The 21,340-nt window shown below is 43.3% G+C and overlaps 1 protein-coding gene and 12 non-coding genes across 15 annotated transcripts in view; all 13 read right to left on the bottom strand.

The window, feature by feature from the left end:
• The window catches only part of eogt (EGF domain-specific O-linked N-acetylglucosamine (GlcNAc) transferase), a 35,659-nt gene that overhangs the window by 13,820 nt on the left and 499 nt on the right, over nucleotides 1–21,340 (bottom strand). For 2 of the 3 annotated variants that reach the window (XM_086291655.1, XM_086291656.1), the window contains exons 2-6: nucleotides 20,175–20,427; nucleotides 19,393–19,493; nucleotides 19,098–19,206; nucleotides 18,769–18,863; nucleotides 18,575–18,679 (exon numbers count right to left, since the gene is read on the bottom strand). In XM_086291655.1, the coding sequence (XP_086147781.1) occupies nucleotides 18,575–18,679; nucleotides 18,769–18,863; nucleotides 19,098–19,206; nucleotides 19,393–19,493; nucleotides 20,175–20,378 (614 nt within the window). In that variant the 5' untranslated portion in view covers nucleotides 20,379–20,427. Of the gene's footprint in view, nucleotides 1–18,574; nucleotides 18,680–18,768; nucleotides 18,864–19,097; nucleotides 19,207–19,392; nucleotides 19,494–20,174; nucleotides 20,428–21,128; nucleotides 21,229–21,340 lie in introns of those variants that run through there. The other variant, XM_086291657.1, reaches the window with a different exon arrangement.
• Nucleotides 1,310–1,382, bottom strand: trnar-acg (transfer RNA arginine (anticodon ACG)). The gene has a single exon. It is a non-coding gene; the product is annotated as a tRNA-Arg (tRNA).
• trnar-acg (transfer RNA arginine (anticodon ACG)) lies at nucleotides 1,491–1,563 on the bottom strand. The gene has a single exon. It is a non-coding gene; the product is annotated as a tRNA-Arg (tRNA).
• trnar-acg (transfer RNA arginine (anticodon ACG)) lies at nucleotides 3,342–3,414 on the bottom strand. The gene has a single exon. It is a non-coding gene; the product is annotated as a tRNA-Arg (tRNA).
• On the bottom strand, nucleotides 3,523–3,595 carry trnar-acg (transfer RNA arginine (anticodon ACG)). Its single transcript has one exon. It is a non-coding gene; the product is annotated as a tRNA-Arg (tRNA).
• On the bottom strand, nucleotides 5,374–5,446 carry trnar-acg (transfer RNA arginine (anticodon ACG)). The gene has a single exon. It is a non-coding gene; the product is annotated as a tRNA-Arg (tRNA).
• trnar-acg (transfer RNA arginine (anticodon ACG)) lies at nucleotides 5,556–5,628 on the bottom strand. Its single transcript has one exon. It is a non-coding gene; the product is annotated as a tRNA-Arg (tRNA).
• On the bottom strand, nucleotides 7,398–7,470 carry trnar-acg (transfer RNA arginine (anticodon ACG)). Its single transcript has one exon. It is a non-coding gene; the product is annotated as a tRNA-Arg (tRNA).
• trnar-acg (transfer RNA arginine (anticodon ACG)) lies at nucleotides 7,580–7,652 on the bottom strand. Its single transcript has one exon. It is a non-coding gene; the product is annotated as a tRNA-Arg (tRNA).
• trnar-acg (transfer RNA arginine (anticodon ACG)) lies at nucleotides 11,425–11,497 on the bottom strand. Its single transcript has one exon. It is a non-coding gene; the product is annotated as a tRNA-Arg (tRNA).
• Nucleotides 11,608–11,680, bottom strand: trnar-acg (transfer RNA arginine (anticodon ACG)). The gene has a single exon. It is a non-coding gene; the product is annotated as a tRNA-Arg (tRNA).
• Nucleotides 17,131–17,203, bottom strand: trnar-acg (transfer RNA arginine (anticodon ACG)). The gene has a single exon. It is a non-coding gene; the product is annotated as a tRNA-Arg (tRNA).
• Nucleotides 17,313–17,385, bottom strand: trnar-acg (transfer RNA arginine (anticodon ACG)). Its single transcript has one exon. It is a non-coding gene; the product is annotated as a tRNA-Arg (tRNA).

The following is a 21,340-nucleotide window of genomic DNA, read 5'->3' as shown; positions in this document are numbered from 1 at the left end:
ACATTGATTTACCTACCATGTTTTAAAACCAAAAGAGGAGCTGGGCCCAAAAAGACTTGCAACTCTTCTAGATGACAAAAAGCTTCAAAGGTGATTGAATTCACTGAGAAGTGAATTCAGTCATACTTTTCATGCTGTCTAACACTGCATAAATAGCCTAAGACCAGGGAGTAGAGGCAGGCTCATCTACTTACTGTGCACAAGACACATTGGCATGCGACAGAGCGGGTCCTCCAAGGCCAGTTAAAGAGACAAACACCAAGGATGTGGACAAGTGAGCAAAGATTTTGTCTGGAAGCTACAGCAAGTCTCTGTTGTTTGCCTAAGTTGTATAAACAGGAGGTAATTTAAAGACCCATTGTCTGCACGATCAACTGTGCTACATACAATATCGAAAGGCTTTTGGCTTCGGTCCTCAAGCCGTCGGTAGGCAGCTGGAAACGCCATCCTCAGAACGCTATGGATTTCATGAAGAAGGTCAGCCATATCGTTATGTAGGCAGAGGACACTACGGTCACTTACAATGGTAGAACTCTCTTCCGTTGTCTTACAGCTACCGAAGAAGTGGTGCTAGTTCACAAGAGCTTACAGGATGACCCCACCCTCACCAACAGGACCACCCTCAACACCAACAAAGTGTGAGTGTGTGGGTGCACCATGAATTCCCCAGTTTAACCCATTGTGGCTAACTCTTATAAGCAGGAAGTGGGAAACAAAGACTGCTAAGTCATCCTGTCCTCGAACACCACTGGTTCAAATATGTGGATGACGCCTGGGTGAAAGTCAAATTTCGGGATGTAAAACCAATCACAGATGACATTAAGGTGGTGCAAAAACACATCAGGTTCACCAGGAAGGATATGAAAAATGACACGCTAGCTTTCTTAGACTGGGAAATTGCCATCAGTAATAGGGGACATTTGAAAGTCATTGCGTAGTGTAAGCCAACGCATACAGTACTTACAGTACTTAAGGTTTGACTCTCATCATCCACAACCTAGCACGACCTAGATGTCATCAGGACGCTATAAGACAGAGGGAACACCATGAGATTGGCTGCTGTGAGTAAATGTGATCATTCTAGCTGGATATTTGTTAAACCTTGGAAGGTACCCAAAGAACGCTACGGGGGAACTGAGCGAGACGAAGGACAAGCTCTGGCTGAAGGAAAACCTTTGGTGATCCCTTATGGTTTTAGGAGTATCAGAGGAGCTCAGATGCACTGTCTGAAAACGCTGTGCCTCGGTGGTTTTCACCCTCCGAAACTGACAGCATTGCTCCCAATATGCACAAAAGCAAGCAGACACTTCGAGCCAGCCAGGAGTCGAACCTAGAATCTTCTGATCCGTAGTCAGATGCGTTATCCATTGCGCCACTGGCCCCCCGCCAAGAAAATCAAAAGGTCAGGTGAGGTCAAAGTTTGTTCTCTGACCAAATTTGTACAATATTTAAGAGCGTATCCATTCCAACACGAAAAAATGCACGCACTGCGAACCAGCCAGGAGTCGAACCTAGAATCTTCTGATCCGTAGTCAGATGCGTTATCCATTGCGCCACTGGCCCCCTACAATGATCCCTGAAAGGGCAGGTGAGGTCAGGTGAGGTCAGGTCACACTTCGATCGCCTGCAGAATTCAAAGATAATCCTTCAAAATATTCCAGAAAGCAAAATCTCTTGATGCAGGCTCAAAACATCCAGGTAAGAAAAATCCCACAATGTTGATTCTGTTTATACTGTTTCCAGTTTCCAGGTGAGCACAATCAACTTTGTCGGATTTCCTTACGCGGTTGGTTGAACATCCATCCAGACATTTTGCCTCCCTTTGGCAAGGACTGCCTGAAGCTGCTACGTGAGTATAAGCAGGTGGCATGTAAGATGGCAGACTACAGGAACCGCTTGAGATTTAGCCTCAGACCTAAACAGGCTGGGATTACTCCTAAAAGTCTGCAAATGACATCATCTGTTTAAGGCCTCCAAGCTACTAAAATCTTCCCAAAGCCACAGAATCAGATGCTAAACGAACTGGTGAGAAACATTGATTTACCTACCATGTTTTAAAACCAAAAGAGGAGCTGGGCCCAAAAAGACTTGCAACTCTTCTAGATGACAAAAAGCTTCAAAGGTGATTGAATTCACTGAGAAGTGAATTCAGTCATACTTTTCATGCTGTCTAACACTGCATAAATAGCCTAAGACCAGGGAGTAGAGGCAGGCTCATCTACTTACTGTGCACAAGACACATTGGCATGCGACAGAGCGGGTCCTCCAAGGCCAGTTAAAGAGACAAACACCAAGGATGTGGACAAGTGAGCAAAGATTTTGTCTGGAAGCTACAGCAAGTCTCTGTTGTTTGCCTAAGTTGTATAAACAGGAGGTAATTTAAAGACCCATTGTCTGCACGATCAACTGTGCTACATACAATATCGAAAGGCTTTTGGCTTCGGTCCTCAAGTGGTCGGTAGGCAGCTGGAAACGCCATCCTCAGAACGCTATGGATTTCATGAAGAAGGTCAGCCATATCGTTATGTAGGCAGAGGACACTACGGTCACTTACAATGGTAGAACTCTCTTCCGTTGTCTTACAGCTACCGAAGAAGTGGTGCTAGTTCATAAGAGCTTACAGGATGACCCCACCCTCACCAACAGGACCACCCTCAACACCAACAAAGTGTGAGTGTGTGGGTGCACCATGAATTCCCCAGTTTAACCCATTGTGGCTAACTCTTATAAGCAGGAAGTGGGAAACAAAGACTGCTAAGTCATCCTGTCCTCGAACACCACTGGTTCAGATATGTGGATGACGCCTGGGTGAAAGTCAAATTTCGGGATGTAAAACCAATCACAGATGACATTAAGGTGGTGCAAAAACACATCAGGTTCACCAGGAAGGATATGAAAAATGACACGCTAGCTTTCTTAGACTGGGAAATTGCCATCAGTAATAGGGGACATTTGAAAGTCATTGCGTAGTGTAAGCCAACGCATACAGTACTTACAGTACTTAAGGTTTGACTCTCATCATCCACAACCTAGCACGACCTAGATGTCATCAGGACGCTATAAGACAGAGGGAACACCATGAGATTGGCTGCTGTGAGTAAATGTGATCATTCTAGCTGGATATTTGTTAAACCTTGGAAGGTACCCAAAGAATGCTACGGGGGAACTGAGCGAGACGAAGGACAAGCTCTGGCTGAAGGAAAACCTTTGGTGATCCCTTATGGTTTTAGGAGTATCAGAGGAGCTCAGATGCACTGTCTGAAAACACTGTGCCTCGGTGGTTTTCACCCTCCGAAACTGACAGCATTGCTCCCAATATGCACAAAAGCAAGCAGACACTTCGAGCCAGCCAGGAGTCGAACCTAGAATCTTCTGATCCGTAGTCAGATGCGTTATCCATTGCGCCACTGGCCCCCCGCCAAGAAAATCAAAAGGTCAGGTGAGGTCAAAGTTTGTTCTCTGACCAAATTTGTACAATATTTAAGAGCGTATCCATTCCAACACGAAAAAATGCACGCACTGCGAACCAGCCAGGAGTCGAACCTAGAATCTTCTGATCCGTAGTCAGATGCATTATCCATTGCGCCACTGGCCCCCTACAATGATCCCTGAAAGGGCAGGTGAGGTCAGGTGAGGTTAGGTCACACTTCGATCGCCTGCAGAATTCAAAGATAATCCTTCAAAATATTCCAGAAAGCAAAATCTCTTGATGCAGGCTCAAAACATCCAGGTAAGAAAAATCCCACAATGTTGATTCTGTTTATACTGTTTCCAGTTTCCAGGTGAGCACAATCAACTTTGTCGGATTTCCTTACGCGGTTGGTTGAACATCCATCCAGACATTTTGCCTCCCTTTGGCAAGGACTGCCTGAAGCTGCTACGTGAGTATAAGCAGGTGGCATGTAAGATGGCAGACTACAGGAACCGCTTGAGATTTAGCCTCAGACCTAAACAGGCTGGGATTACTCCTAAAAGTCTGCAAATGACATCATCTGTTTAAGGCCTCCAAGCTACTAAAATCTTCCCAAAGCCACAGAATCAGATGCTAAACGAACTGGTGAGAAACATTGATTTACCTACCATGTTTTAAAACCAAAAGAGGAGCTGGGCCCAAAAAGACTTGCAACTCTTCTAGATGACAAAAAGCTTCAAAGGTGATTGAATTCACTGAGAAGTGAATTCAGTCATACTTTTCATGCTGTCTAACACTGCATAAATAGCCTAAGACCAGGGAGTAGAGGCAGGCTCATCTACTTACTGTGCACAAGACACATTGGCATGCGACAGAGCGGGTCCTCCAAGGCCAGTTAAAGAGACAAACACCAAGGATGTGGACAAGTGAGCAAAGATTTTGTCTGGAAGCTACAGCAAGTCTCTGTTGTTTGCCTAAGTTGTATAAACAGGAGGTAATTTAAAGACCCATTGTCTGCACGATCAACTGTGCTACATACAATATCGAAAGGCTTTTGGCTTCGGTCCTCAAGTGGTCGGTAGGCAGCTGGAAACGCCATCCTCAGAACGCTATGGATTTCATGAAGAAGGTCAGCCATATCGTTATGTAGGCAGAGGACACTACGGTCACTTACAATGGTAGAACTCTCTTCCGTTGTCTTACAGCTACCGAAGAAGTGGTGCTAGTTCATAAGAGCTTACAGGATGACCCCACCCTCACCAACAGGACCACCCTCAACACCAACAAAGTGTGAGTGTGTGGGTGCACCATGAATTCCCCAGTTTAACCCATTGTGGCTAACTCTTATAAGCAGGAAGTGGGAAACAAAGACTGCTAAGTCATCCTGTCCTCGAACACCACTGGTTCAGATATGTGGATGACGCCTGGGTGAAAGTCAAATTTCGGGATGTAAAACCAATCACAGATGACATTAAGGTGGTGCAAAAACACATCAGGTTCACCAGGAAGGATATGAAAAATGACACGCTAGCTTTCTTAGACTGGGAAATTGCCATCAGTAATAGGGGACATTTGAAAGTCATTGCATAGTGTAAGTCAACGCATACAGTACTTACAGTACTTAAGGTTTGACTCTCATCATCCACAACCTAGCACGACCTAGATGTCATCAGGACGCTATAAGACAGAGGGAACACCATGAGATTGGCTGCTGTGAGTAAATGTGATCATTCTAGCTGGATATTTGTTAAACCTAGGAAGGTACCCAAAGAACGCTACGGGGGAACTGAGCGAGACGAAGGACAAGCTCTGGCTGAAGGAAAACCTTTGGTGATCCCTTATGGTTTTAGGAGTATCAGAGGAGCTCAGATGCACTGTCTGAAAACGCTGTGCCTCGGTGGTTTTCACCCTCCGAAACTGACAGCATTGCTCCCAATATGCACAAAAGCAAGCAGACACTTCGAGCCAGCCAGGAGTCGAACCTAGAATCTTCTGATCCGTAGTCAGATGCGTTATCCATTGCGCCACTGGCCCCCCGCCAAGAAAATCAAGAGGTCAGGTGAGGTCAAAGTTTGTTCTCTGACCAAATTTGTACAATATTTAAGAGCGTATCCATTCCAACACGAAAAAAAAGCACGCACTGCGAACCAGCCAGGAGTCGAACCTAGAATCTTCTGATCCGTAGTCAGACGCGTTATCCATTGCGCCACTGGCCCACCTACAACGATCCCTGAAAGGGCAGGTCAGGTCAGGTCACACTTCGATCGCCTGCAGAATTCAAAGATAATCCTTCAAAATATTCCAGAAAGCAAAATCTCTTGATGCAGGCTCAAAACATCCAGGTAAGAAAAATCCCACAATGTTGATTCTGTTTATACTGTTTCCAGTTTCCAGGTGAGCACAATCAACTTTGTCGGATTTCCTTACGCGGTTGGTTGAACATCCATCCAGACATTTTGCCTCCCTTTGGCAAGGACTGCCTGAAGCTGCTACGTGAGTATAAGCAGGTGGCATGTAAGATGGCAGACTACAGGAACCGCTTGAGATTTAGCCTCAGACCTAAACAGGCTGGGATTACTCCTAAAAGTCTGCAAATGACATCATCTGTTTAAGGCCTCCAAGCTACTAAAATCTTCCCAAAGCCACAGAATCAGATGCTAAACGAACTGGTGAGAAACATTGATTTACCTACCATGTTTTAAAACCAAAAGAGGAGCTGGGCCCAAAAAGACTTGCAACTCTTCTAGATGACAAAAAGCTTCAAAGGTGATTGAATTCACTGAGAAGTGAATTCAGTCATACTTTTCATGCTGTCTAACACTGCATAAATAGCCTAAGACCAGGGAGTAGAGGCAGGCTCATCTACTTACTGTGCACAAGACACATTGGCATGCGACAGAGCGGGTCCTCCAAGGCCAGTTAAAGAGACAAACACCAAGGATGTGGACAAGTGAGCAAAGATTTTGTCTGGAAGCTACAGCAAGTCTCTGTTGTTTGCCTAAGTTGTATAAACAGGAGGTAATTTAAAGACCCATTGTCTGCACGATCAACTGTGCTACATACAATATCGAAAGGCTTTTGGCTTCGGTCCTCAAGCCGTCGGTAGGCAGCTGGAAACGCCATCCTCAGAACGCTATGGATTTCATGAAGAAGGTCAGCCATATCGTTATGTAGGCAGAGGACACTACGGTCACTTACAATGGTAGAACTCTCTTCCGTTGTCTTACAGCTACCGAAGAAGTGGTGCTAGTTCATAAGAGCTTACAGGATGACCCCACCCTCACCAACAGGACCACCCTCAACACCAACAAAGTGTGAGTGTGTGGGTGCACCATGAATTCCCCAGTTTAACCCATTGTGGCTAACTCTTATAAGCAGGAAGTGGGAAACAAAGACTGCTAAGTCATCCTGTCCTCGAACACCACTGGTTCAGATATGTGGATGACGCCTGGGTGAAAGTCAAATTTCGGGATGTAAAACCAATCACAGATGACATTAAGGTGGTGCAAAAACACATCAGGTTCACCAGGAAGGATATGAAAAATGACACGCTAGCTTTCTTAGACTGGGAAATTGCCATCAGTAATAGGGGACATTTGAAAGTCATTGCATAGTGTAAGTCAACGCATACAGTACTTACAGTACTTAAGGTTTGACTCTCATCATCCACAACCTAGCACGACCTAGATGTCATCAGGACGCTATAAGACAGAGGGAACACCATGAGATTGGCTGCTGTGAGTAAATGTGATCATTCTAGCTGGATATTTGTTAAACCTAGGAAGGTACCCAAAGAACGCTACGGGGGAACTGAGCGAGACGAAGGACAAGCTCTGGCTGAAGGAAAACCTTTGGTGATCCCTTATGGTTTTAGGAGTATCAGAGGAGCTCAGATGCACTGTCTGAAAACGCTGTGCCTCGGTGGTTTTCACCCTCCGAAACTGACAGCATTGCTCCCAATATGCACAAAAGCAAGCAGACACTTCGAGCCAGCCAGGAGTCGAACCTAGAATCTTCTGATCCGTAGTCAGATGCGTTATCCATTGCGCCACTGGCCCCCCGCCAAGAAAATCAAGAGGTCAGGTGAGGTCAAAGTTTGTTCTCTGACCAAATTTGTACAATATTTAAGAGCGTATCCATTCCAACACGAAAAAAAAGCACGCACTGCGAACCAGCCAGGAGTCGAACCTAGAATCTTCTGATCCGTAGTCAGACGCGTTATCCATTGCGCCACTGGCCCACCTACAACGATCCCTGAAAGGGCAGGTCAGGTCAGGTCACACTTCGATCGCCTGCAGAATTCAAAGATAATCCTTCAAAATATTCCAGAAAGCAAAATCTCTTGATGCAGGCTCAAAACATCCAGGTAAGAAAAATCCCACAATGTTGATTCTGTTTATACTGTTTCCAGTTTCCAGGTGAGCACAATCAACCTTGTCGGATTTCCTTACGCGGTTGGTTGAACATCCATCCAGACATTTTGCCTCCCTTTGACAAGGACTGCCTGAAGCTGCTACGTGAGTATAAGCAGGTGGCATGTAAGATGGCAGACTACAGGAACCGCTTGAGATTTAGCCTCAGACCTAAACAGGCTGGGATTACTCCTAAAAGTCTGCAAATGACATCATCTGTTTAACACCTGCAAAGCCAGGCTTCTACCTTTCTACTTATAAAACCCGAGAGCAGCCAAATGGCTGGTAGGCTTTTAGCTAAGCTTTAGCTTCAGCCAAGTGGAAGCTAAATTGGCTAGTCATTCATATGTATATTAGGTCGTTACCTGGGAATTCTGGAGGGAGGGGAGTGGGGGTGTGTGATTGAGGGCGTGGGGGAGCTGCTAAAAGCTGTGCACTTCCTTTTGTGTTTCATCTTGATGCATTCTCAATCATCCAGGGAAATAAATCTCCAAAAGTCACCAACTTGGAGTGTTTCAGTTTGCCATCTTAGGGAGAAATCAACACACATGGGTGTATGTCCTTTGTTGCGGAGATTTATTGATAAAAATAGTACAAAAAACCAACCATTTGTACACATATTTACGGGCTTTGTGCCTTCAGAACTGCTTTAATTTTCAGCAAGATGATGGAAAGATTCCTTAGACTTTGACATGATAGCATTACACAGTTGCAGTAGATTTGTCAGCGAATATCCATGATGCACATTTCCCATCTAAGGTGCTCTACTGGATTGAGATCTGGTGACTGTGGAGTCCATTTGAGTACTGTGAACAAGGAATGGGAATGGATAAGAATTTAGTAATTATGATTCTATTATTGATATCACTTACTGATTCGATTCCTCATTGATTCACTTTGACAATGACCACCATTGCTAAGCTGCATACGAAAGACATTACATTGATACAATGTTGTTGCATGTTTGTTGTGATCAGTGTTCGGATCTCTACTCAGAAAAAGTAATTATTACACACATTACACTGAATGCTTTCCCTAAAAGTAATGCAGTATGTTAATTACACCAAGAAAAATTAATTCCTCCACTTTACCATCGCGGTGTTGTGCAATAAAAATAAAAGTTATGTCCATATCCACACCATATACTGCAATGCCATTTCCCTCCTCTGGCACACAACCTGAAATCGGATGGATAAACAAGCAGACTAGCAAATTCAAAAAATTGGATGCTGGGTACCGGTTTTCTACAAGAACCAGTTCACGATTTTTCTATGGTGCCAGTTAATATTACTTTTTATTTTTCGCATGTATCTTTTGACAGTCTAGTCTGGCCATGCATCTTGCGGGGGGTTACCAGGGTTCCATCTCTAAATGACTGCTGGTCAGCAAACCTGGGAAACCCACAGATAATTGGAACTATGGCACGAAACCGCTTCCAAGACATCATGCAACACCTACGCTTTGATGACAAGTCCACCCGCAGTGATCGAGCAAAGTTCGCTGCAATTTCCAGTGTGTGGGGATCATTTGTCACCAACTGCATCACGTGCTACAACCCTGGTCTACATATCACCGTTGATGAACAGCTTTTCCCATCAAAGACTCGGTGCTGTTTCCTGCAGTATTTTGCAAGTAAACCTGACAAGTTTGGGACACAAACACACAAATGCAAGAACAATCATGCCACTGTGCGATGTGTTCACTGCAACAGATACACATGTGGTAAATGCAGACTACAGATACCATGGCAGTGCCAGGATTGTGAGTGATTGCTGAAAATGTTGAAATGTACTCACTCACTTTTTATTATTATTTGTAAATATGTGTACAAATGATTGGTTTTTTGTACAGTTTTTATCAATAAATCTCAGCAACAAAGGACATACACCCATGTGTGTTGATTTCTCCCTAAGATGGCAAACTGAAACACTCCAAGTTGGTGACTTTTGGAGATTTATTTCCCTGGATGATTGAGAATGCATCAAGATGAAACACAAAAGGAAGTGCACAGCTTTTAGCAGCTCCCCCACGCCCTCAATCACACACCCCCACTCCCCTCCCTCCAGAATTCCCAGGTAACAACCTAATATACATATGAATGACTAGCCAATTTTGCTTCCACTTGGCTGAAGCTAAAGCTTAGCTAAAAGCCTACCAGCCATTTGGCAACTCTCCGGGTTTTATAGGTAGAAAAGCCAAATGGCTGGTCTCTGGGAGTTTAAGTTAAGGCCTCCAAGCTACTAAAATCTTCCCAAAGCCACAGAATCAGATGCTAAACGAACTGGTGAGAAACATTGATTTACCTACCATGTTTTAAAACCAAAAGAGGAGCTGGGCCCAAAAAGACTTGCAACTCTTCTAGATGACAAAAAGCTTCAAAGGTGATTGAATTCACTGAGAAGTGAATTCAGTCATACTTTTCATGCTGTCTAACACTGCATAAATAGCCTAAGACCAGGGAGTAGAGGCAGGCTCATCTACTTACTGTGCACAAGACACATTGGCATGCGACAGAGCGGGTCCTCCAAGGCCAGTTAAAGAGACAAACACCAAGGATGTGGACAAGTAAGCAAAGATTTTGTCTGGAAGCTACAGCAAGTCTCTGTTGTTTGCCTAAGTTGTATAAACAGGAGGTAATTTAAAGACCCATTGTCTGCACGATCAACTGTGCTACATACAATATCGAAAGGCTTTTGGCTTCGGTCCTCAAGCCGTCGGTAGGCAGCTGGAAACGCCATCCTCAGAACGCTATGGATTTCATGAAGAAGGTCAGCCATATCGTTATGTAGGCAGAGGACACTACGGTCACTTACAATGGTAGAACTCTCTTCCGTTGTCTTACAGCTACCGAAGAAGTGGTGCTAGTTCACAAGAGCTTACAGGCTGACCCCACCCTCACCAACAGGACCACCCTCAACACCAACAAAGTGTGAGTGTGTGGGTGCACCATGAATTCCCCAGTTTAACCCATTGTGGCTAACTCTTATAAGCAGGAAGTGGGAAACAAAGACTGCTAAGTCATCCTGTCCTCGAACACCACTGGTTCAAATATGTGGATGACGCCTGGGTGAAAGTCAAATTTCGGGATGTAAAACCAATCACAGATGACATTAAGGTGGTGCAAAAACACATCAGGTTCACCAGGAAGGATATGAAAAATGACACGCTAGCTTTCTTAGACTGGGAAATTGCCATCAGTAATAGGGGACATTTGAAAGTCATTGCGTAGTGTAAGCCAACGCATACAGTACTTACAGTACTTAAGGTTTGACTCTCATCATCCACAACCTAGCACGACCTAGATGTCATCAGGACGCTATAAGACAGAGGGAACACCATGAGATTGGCTGCTGTGAGTAAATGTGATCATTCTAGCTGGATATTTGTTAAACCTTGGAAGGTACCCAAAGAACGCTACGGGGGAACTGAGCGAGACGAAGGACAAGCTCTGGCTGAAGGAAAACCTTTGGTGATCCCTTATGGTTTTAGGAGTATCAGAGGAGCTCAGATGCACTGTCTGAAAACGCTGTGCCTCGGTGGTTTTCACCCTCCGAAACTGACAGCATTGCTCCCAATATGCACAAAAGCAAGCAGACACTTCGAGCCAGCCAGGAGTCGAACCTAGAATCTTCTGATCCGTAGTCAGATGCGTTATCCATTGCGCCACTGGCCCCCCGCCAAGAAAATCAAAAGGTCAGGTGAGGTCAAAGTTTGTTCTCTGACCAAATTTGTACAATATTTAAGAGCGTATCCATTCCAACACGAAAAAAAAAGCACGCACTGCGAACCAGCCAGGAGTCGAACCTAGAATCTTCTGATCCGTAGTCAGACGCGTTATCCATTGCGCCACTGGCCCACCTACAACGATCCCTGAAAGGGCAGGTCAGGTCAGGTCACACTTCGATCGCCTGCAGAATTCAAAGATAATCCTTCAAAATATTCCAGAAAGCAAAATCTCTTGATGCAGGCTCAAAACATCCAGGTAAGAAAAATCCCACAATGTTGATTCTGTTTATACTGTTTCCAGTTTCCAGGTGAGCACAATCAACTTTGTCGGATTTCCTTACGCGGTTGGTTGAACATCCATCCAGACATTTTGCCTCCCTTTGGCAAGGACTGCCTGAAGCTGCTACGTGAGTATAAGCAGGTGGCATGTAAGATGGCAGACTACAGGAACCGCTTGAGATTTAGCCTCAGACCTAAACAGGCTGGGATTACTCCTAAAAGTCTGCAAATGACATCATCTGTTTAAAACACCTGCAAAGCCAGGCTTCTACCTTTCTACCTATAAAACCCGAGAGCAGCCAAATGGCTGGTAGGCTTTTAGCTAAGCTTTAGCTTCAGCCAAGTGGAAGCTAAATTGGCTAGTCATTCATATGTATATTAGGTCGTTACCTGGGAATTCTGGAGGGAGGGGAGTGGGGGTGTGTGATTGAGGGCGTGGGGGAGCTGCTAAAAGCTGTGCACTTCCTTTTGTGTTTCATCTTGATGCATTCTCAATCATCCAGGGAAATAAATCTCCAAAAGTCACCAACTTGGAGTGTTTCAGTTTGCCATCTTAGGGAGAAATCAACACACATGGGTGTATGTCCTTTGTTGCGGAGATTTATTGATAAAAACAGTACAAAAAACCAACCATTTGTACACATATTTACGGGCTTTGTGCCTTCAGAACTGCCTTAATTTTCAGCAAGATGATGGAAAGATTCCTTAGACTTTGACATGATAGCATTACACAGTTGCAGTAGATTTGTCAGCGAATATCCATGATGCACATTTCCCATCTAAGGTGCTCTACTGGATTGAGATCTGGTGACTGTGGAGTCCATTTGAGTACTGTGAACAAGGAATGGGAATGGATAAGAATTTAGTAATTATGATTCTATTATTGATATCACTTACTGATTCGATTCCTCATTGATTCACTTTGACAATGACCACCATTGCTAAGCTGCATACGAAAGACATTACATTGATACAATGTTGTTGCATGTTTGTTGTGATCAGTGTTCGGATCTCTACTCAGAAAAAGTAATTATTACACACATTACACTGAATGCTTTCCCTAAAAGTAATGCAGTATGTTAATTACACCAAGAAAAATGAATTCCTCCACTTTACCATCGCGGTGTTGTGCAATAAAAATAAAAGTTATGTCCATATCCACACCATATACTGCAATGCCATTTCCCTCCTCTGGCACACAACCTGAAATCGGATGGATAAACAAGCAGACTAGCAAATTCAAAAAATTGGATGCTGGGTACCGGTTTTCTACAAGAACCAGTTCACGATTTTTCTATGGTGCCAGTTAATATTACTTTTTATTTTTCGCATGTATCTTTTGACAGTCTAGTCTGGCCATGCATCTTGCGGGGGGTTACCAGGGTTCCATCTCTAAATGACTGCTGGTCAGCAAACCTGGGAAACCCACAGATAATTGGAACTATGGCACGAAACCGCTTCCAAGACATCATGCAACACCTACGCTTTGATGACAAGTCCACCCGCAGTGATCGAGCAAAGTTCGCTGCAATTTCCAGTGTGTGGGGATCATTTGTCACCAACTGCATCACGTGCTACAACCCTGGTCTACATATCACCGTTGATGAACAGCTTTTCCCATCAAAGACTCGGTGCTGTTTCCTGCAGTATATTGCAAGTAAACCTGACAAGTTTGGGACACAAACACACAAATGCAAGAACAATCATGCCACTGTGCGATGTGTTCACTGCAACAGATACACATGTGGTAAATGCAGACTACAGATACCATGGCAGTGCCAGGATTGTGAGTGATTGCTGAAAATGTTGAAATGTACTCACTCACTTTTTATTATTATTTGTAAATATGTGTACAAATGGTTGGTTTTTTGTACTGTTTTTATCAATAAATCTCAGCAACAAAGGACATACACCCATGTGTGTTTATTTCTCCCTAAGATGGCAAACTGAAACACTCCAAGTTGGTGACTTTTGGAGATTTATTTCCCTGGATGATTGAGAATGCATCAAGATGAAACACAAAAGGAAGTCCACAGCTTTTAGCAGCTCCCCCACGCCCTCAATCACACACCCCCACTCCCCTCCCTCCAGAATTCCCAGGTAACAACCTAATATACATATGAATGACTAGCCAATTTTGCTTCCACTTGGCTGAAGCTAAAGCTTAGCTAAAAGCCTACCAGCCATTTGGCAACTCTCCAGGTTTTATAGGTAGAAAAGCCAAATGGCTGGTCTCTGGGAGTTTAAGTTAAGGCCTCCAAGCTACTAAAATCTTCCCAAAGCCACAGAATCAGATGCTAAACGAACTGGTGAGAAACATTGATTTACCTACCATGTTTTAAAACCAAAAGAGGAGCTGGGCCCAAAAAGACTTGCAACTCTTCTAGATGACAAAAAGCTTCAAAGGTGATTGAATTCACTGAGAAGTGAATTCAGTCATACTTTTCATGCTGTCTAACACTGCATAAATAGCCTAAGACCAGGGAGTAGAGGCAGGCTCATCTACTTACTGTGCACAAGACACATTGGCATGCGACAGAGCGGGTCCTCCAAGGCCAGTTAAAGAGACAAACACCAAGGATGTGGACAAGTGAGCAAAGATTTTGTCTGGAAGCTACAGCAAGTCTCTGTTGTTTGCCTAAGTTGTATAAACAGGAGGTAATTTAAAGACCCATTGTCTGCACGATCAACTGTGCTACATACAATATCGAAAGGCTTTTGGCTTCGGTCCTCAAGCCGTCGGTAGGCAGCTGGAAACGCCATCCTCAGAACGCTATGGATTTCATGAAGAAGGTCAGCCATATCGTTATGTAGGCAGAGGACACTACGGTCACTTACAATGGTAGAACTCTCTTCCGTTGTCTTACAGCTACCGAAGAAGTGGTGCTAGTTCACAAGAGCTTACAGGATGACCCCACCCTCACCAACAGGACCCAGAGGTGTGGACTCGAGTCAGACTCGAGTCATTAATTTTATGACTTTAGACTTGACTTGAAAAAATGTTCTAAGACTTGTGACTTGACTTGGACTTTTACACCAATGACTTGGGACTTGAATTGGACTTGAACCGGTTTACTTGAAAAGACTTGATATTTTACCCCAAATATAAAATTTAACACACATATTATATAGAGATTGAAAATGTGACGTCATTCACGGGTAGAACCGCAAAGGATTCTGGGAACTCGTGGCAAGCGGTACTAGCGCACGCAGGCTTTCAATTAAAATCAGTTATACAGCGATAAAAAGAAACACAAAAATGTCAAGAAGCTGTTGTATTATTAACTGCAATAGCCGGTCGCATGACAGCCACGGGAAGCCGACGGGTAAAGAGATCGGTTGTTATCGGATTACGTCGTTGAAGAGAAATTGTTCGAGCCATGTTTCCGAAGTAACAAAGACGCGACGGATGGCCTGGATTGCAGCCATTCAAAGACCAAATATAACGTCCCAGAACACTCCAGCTCACAGGTTAGTCTGCTCCAAGCATTTACACGAAGGTCAGTCTTCTGTTGTAGTTAATACGTCATTTTCATAACATAATTGGTGATATAGGTTACAAGCAAGTCTGGCGCTGAACAGAAATTGTCGCGCTATGCTCCTTTGTTTATTGTGCATAAATAGTGAATTGTCCTGACACAATATTGCGTTTCGCTTCTGTTATTATGGTACATTGACAAAAACATATACTTTTATTCACAGGATAAAACAGGTTTTTTGTATCACTAATTGCCCAGTACGATTACAGCATACAGTATTGTTGTCACTGCTACATTTCTGTGATGCTACCAGAAATTATTTCCACTGCTAATTAATTACCGTTGAGCTCAAAGGTCCTATTAATAAACGGTTAAGGAATGTGTATTTATGACGACGATTTGTGAGACTGGTAAACTTATGATATGTACGATGGTCTTTACTTTCTACACGGTGCATTTCAAGGTCCTGCACCCATCCGTCGGTAAACTGTACCTGGGCTTGTTGCAGTGACCTGAAGTTACTAAACTTCATGAGTGTATGCACTCACTCCAAGAGCCGTATGATTATAAATATGCATATAAATATGCTACGATGAGATAGCTGACTTCATCTAACTAGCAAATGTTGTCCAGGCTACGTTGGTGATGCAGTTTTTTTTTAATATGTATGATATTTTTGTCATGCGATTTTAAAGCTGGTCCTACAACCGCATCCAAGAACAACATGCAGCTTATCTCAGAACTGTCGGTGAAAATTATTCTTGGAGCTAAGTTTAATTGAGCTGCATTTTAAAGAGGTGCAATTTCACAATTTGTGTATATTTTCTAAGTTCACTATTTTGTCATGTGTTGAGAAAAACACAGATTTAAAAATTACATGGTCTAATATTTACATTTAGCATAACTGCAACATTATTTTTTCGTTTTTTTTTTTTTTTTTAAAGACTCGAAAGGACTTGAAATTCAAAGTTTCAGACTTGTGACTTGACTCGGACTTTTACACCAGTGACTTGAGACTCGACTCTGACTTGCCTGACATTACTTGAGACTTGACTTGAGACTTGAGGATAAAGACTTGAGACTTACTTGAGACTTGCAAAACAATGACTTGGTCCCACCTCTGACAGGACCACCCTCAACACCAACAAAGTGTGAGTGTGTGGGTGCACCATGAATTCCCCAGTTTAACCCATTGTGGCTAACTCTTATAAGCAGGAAGTGGGAAACAAAGACTGCTGAGTCATCCTGTCCTCGAACACCACTGGTTCAAATATGTGGATGACGCCTGGGTGAAAGTCAAATTTCGGGATGTAAAACCAATCACAGATGACATTAAGGTGGTGCAAAAACACATCAGGTTCACCAGGAAGGATATGAAAAATGACACGCTAGCTTTCTTAGACTGGGAAATTGCCATCAGTAATAGGGGACATTTGAAAGTCATTGCATAGTGTAAGCCAACGCATACAGTACTTACAGTACTTAAGGTTTGACTCTCATCATCCACAACCTAGCACGACCTAGATGTCATCAGGACGCTATAAGACAGAGGGAACACCATGAGATTGGCTGCTGTGAGTAAATGTGATCATTCTAGCTGGATATTTGTTAAACCTTGGAAGGTACCCAAAGAACGCTACGGGGGAACTGAGCGAGACGAAGGACAAGCTCTGGCTGAAGGAAAACCTTTGGTGATCCCTTATGGTTTTAGGAGTATCAGAGGAGCTCAGATGCACTGTCTGAAAACGCTGTGCCTCGGTGGTTTTCACCCTCCGAAACTGACAGCATTGCTCCCAATATGCACAAAAGCAAGCAGACACTTCGAGCCAGCCAGGAGTCGAACCTAGAATCTTCTGATCCGTAGTCAGATGCGTTATCCATTGCGCCACTGGCCCCCCGCCAAGAAAATCAAAAGGTCAGGTGAGGTCAAAGTTTGTTCTCTGACCAAATTTGTACAATATTTAAGAGCGTATCCATTCCAACACGAAAAAAAAGCACGCACTGCGAACCAGCCAGGAGTCGAACCTAGAATCTTCTGATCCGTAGTCAGACGCGTTATCCATTGCGCCACTGGCCCCCTACAATGATCCCTGAAAGGGCAGGTCAGGTCAGGTCACACTTCGATCGCCTGCAGAATTCAAAGATAATCCTTCAAAATATTCCAGAAAGCAAAATCTCTTGATGCAGGCTCAAAACATCCAGGTAAGAAAAATCCCACAATGTTGATTCTGTTTATACTGTTTCCAGTTTCCAGGTGAGCACAATCAACTTTGTCGGATTTCCTTACGCGGTTGGTTGAACATCCATCCAGACATTTTGCCTCCCTTTGGCAAGGACTGCCTGAAGCTGCTACGTGAGTATAAGCAGGTGGCATGTAAGATGGCAGACTACAGGAACCGCTTGAGATTTAGCCTCAGACCTAAACAGGCTGGGATTACTCCTAAAAGTCTGCAAATGACATCATCTGTTTAAAAGCCAAGAAATGCGCCGTATTTGATAGCTTGCTGCGAGACCTCACACCGAGCGCATCTACTGCGGGTGGGTTGCCTGTTATCGGACCCGGAGTTAGCAACATCCCCAAAAACCCGAAGAATAGAGTCCTGGCCCCTAGCCCTGCCAGTGTAGCAGAAATGATGACGGATGATGATGGCAGCAGCAGCCGTTCTTCTCTGCGTGAGTAGCTTAATGTTGTTCGTGTGTAATTTACGTTGAGTAGGCTAACCACGTTATTACATTAATGCATGTAAGGTGAACTAGCAAACATCATCATAGCTACATGCGGCTGTCTTCTTGTTTGATGGCAGATACTCCCTTCACCCTGGCCAAAAAGGCTAAAATGACCAAAGAAAAAGAGGGAAACGGTTAAACATGAGAGGTTTTTGGATAAAGTTTGTAGCTGCAGAAAAGGCTAACATTGTTATCTTTTTACAAAAAACCAGCTGAACATGAGAGGTTTTTGGACCAATTTTGTGTTCTCCATTCTTTAAGCACCGGTTTGAGCACCGTTTGAGCACCGGCACCGTTTCAAAAGTACCGATTTGGCACCGGTATCGGATAAAACCTAAACGATACCCATCCCTATTTGTGGATGTGTTGTGTTTTATATTTGTAAATCAAGGAAATCAGTGGGACAAACATCCAGCTTTCTTTTGTTAACAGTGGCTCCGGAAGATTATTAACACAAGCTCAAGATTTCAACAGAAGCCATTCATTGTAGTTTGATTGCTAAGTGTAGGATTCATGTGAATGTATCTGTCCTGCCTCACCAAGACTGCAAGGGGCTTTTGTGGTCGCCCTCTCCAACAAGTGCTTCCTTGATGAGTTTGCAGTGTCCACCAATCTCTCCTGTCTGAATGAAGTCCTCTTTGTACCTGCAGCATAAACACAGTTGACTTTCAAAGCATACTCATTGATGTTTAAAAAAATAAAAATAAAAACTGTATTTTCAAATTGCACTGACCTCTCATGACTTCTGCGTGGCTTTCGTAAGTCCAGGTAAAGATTTGTAGCCTTGCAGAATCTAATGTGACTACAACACTTTAATGAGGAGTCCCCCTTGAAATGCAAATTCATAAATATTTAGTATTCAGGTGACCAGCAAAATGTGGACCTTAAAGGCCATGAGAGTGGCCTCTTTACTAGGTTCTCTCTATACCACTGCTTTTGAACTTGAAATTATTTTAGGCTCATTGTCTGTGGACTCCTGTTGAATACTGCGTCTATTTCTACCTGTTGTTTCTTCCTGTTGACTCAAAGGCGTGTGGGAACTAAGGAAATGAGCAGACTTACTGGCCGGGTAGCCTTGCAGAGTGTTTTGAGCTCAGAGAGGCGCTCTTTGACGTAGCCGAAATCAGCCTGCTTCCAGAAAAGTTCCTGGGCGGCATCCAGTGAACGGGCCCTGACAGATTCAGACAAATCAGCAAAAGCACAACCATTACACCATCGATGACGCACACTTTGCATGAAACCACTTATACTGTGGAAAATTACATACACTGCAACTCAGTAAATCCAAAATTTCTTAATTTAAAAATCACGACAATAACTTTGGTAATTTCACTGAATATGATGTGAGGGACAGTACCATCCAGAGTCAGCTTTGGTGCACATAGGATAGCTGAAGCGTTTCTCTGGATCACAGTTCTTCTCATAACCCCAACAAAAAGACAGATCCTGGAGTGCATCCTGTTGTCAAAATACAAATTAATATAAGCAGTGTTGTGTGTGTATGTAGGAGAGAGAGGGTGTGAGAGAGAAAGAAATAAAGAAAAGTTACATTAAATCTTATCTTTCTTTTAGAAAATCCATTAGAAACAGAATGTAATATGCAATGTGAAAGACACAGCAGTGGTGATGGATTATCTGCTAATCCATTTACCTAACTAACCTAACTAAGCTGATGCAAAGTCTGTCTAGAAGCAATGGCCCCAGGCACTTAGTTGTGTAGTTATTTTGAATTAACAGAATTAACTTTATTCACTTAAGTCTTACAAAAACCACGTGGAAGGTTTGCAGTTTCACCAAAATATGATTTTAACAAGCTTTTAATTCAGCTGCTTCTATTTAGAGGAGTCTCTCTCTTGTAAAGAAGCACAGACAAAGCAAAATAAACTGTTAAGTTTCTTCTTTCTGAGTTCAGGAAAACAATATCCATTAAACCAATGCACAGAAATCCTGTATTTCAAAATTACTACTGTGTGGATCACAAGGAAATAGCTCGCATGATGCCTATACTCACAGGCAAAATAATTAATTAACCATTTTCATGTGAGTCATAAGTTAACAAGGTTACCTGTTATATTTTTTACCGTATTCTGAAAGTAAAGTAAAGAACAAACATTAACTCCAACCAAGTTCATATCTTACTTTAAAAGGGCAGAGCGGGTCCAGGCGGCATCGCTTGGCGACCCTCTTGTTGTTGTTCAGGAAATAGGGTACGTGCTCTGGTGGCAGGGAGATCGTGCTGTAGTTGAGAGTTGGTGTTGGTGGTTTGTGGTGTGGGTTTTCAGGCGTCTCAGTGATTACCACAAAGGGTGAAAAAACTATGCTCAGTGCTACCAGGAGCAGCATAGTCAGAATTACACAGACATGCGAAATAGATGCTTCCCTTCACCGCACACTGTGAAAAGGCAAGAGGCAGAGAAACAGACTCAGACTTGCAATGGGTAAAACTTAACACTGGAGTATACAAGCATGTGGGTACAAGCAAGTGCATGGGAGTGTAGCTCTGGGCAGATCTAAGCTTCACAAAAGGAAACGTTTTTTGTTTTTTTGTTTTTGTTAGTGTTAGTGACCTTTCTCCGTTAGTAAGCACAACTGAGGCTGCAGGGCCAAATGAGAAATATTCACTGGTAATAATGTGACCTAATATGCAGGTAGCCAGTGCAGTACCTGGTATTTACACAACAGCCAAATTTGCATGATCAATGCTATTTTGTCAAAAGTATGCATGTTCTTGCACAGCCTGGAGCCTTCGTCCCAATACCATTGACTGATGATTGAATAGTACAGTGTGACCTTTCTTAAAGCAGATACCACATTGTGCTGTATAACAAATGGCTCCCACACAGTTTCACATTCAAATGAAGGGAAGGAAACGAGGAAACTGCCTTATGCTGCACATTTGGTAACAATAGGTGGTGAAGGTTAACGTTATCGGTCATTAATTGCATATTCTCCTGGTGGTAACGTTGACACAGTTAGGTAAAGCTTAAATGTGTGTGACGTTAAGGCGGTGGTACTGATGTAACTGGAGACATGAAATTAAGAGCGCTACATCAAAGCACCGGCTAAGCATATATTGATCAAACTCAGTAATACCTGTGGAACACAAGTAAGCCTAAAACACGTCACCGACGAATTGTATCTATTTTTTACGATTATGGTTAGGTATATTTTAAATCTTTAAAAGGAGTAGTTTTAAAAAAGCCCTTGAGAAATCTGGCTTCATTTCCTCGAGTTTCTGACGTGCAGGAGCTCTCCGAGCGCATGAAAACTTCGTTTTTAGAGCGTTTAATTAATTCTTAAGTTTT

The sequence above is a fragment of the Aulonocara sp. 'chitande type north' Nkhata Bay genome, linkage group LG5, assembly GCF_057382095.1.
Source record: "Aulonocara sp. 'chitande type north' Nkhata Bay isolate Kocher_YH1m ecotype deep benthic linkage group LG5, A_spYH_male_GT1.1, whole genome shotgun sequence".
In the NCBI taxonomy this organism is placed as follows: Eukaryota; Metazoa; Chordata; class Actinopteri; order Cichliformes; family Cichlidae; genus Aulonocara; species Aulonocara sp. 'chitande type north' Nkhata Bay.
Note: the sequence above shows the minus strand (reverse complement) of the source record. Positions and strands in the feature narration are given on the sequence as shown.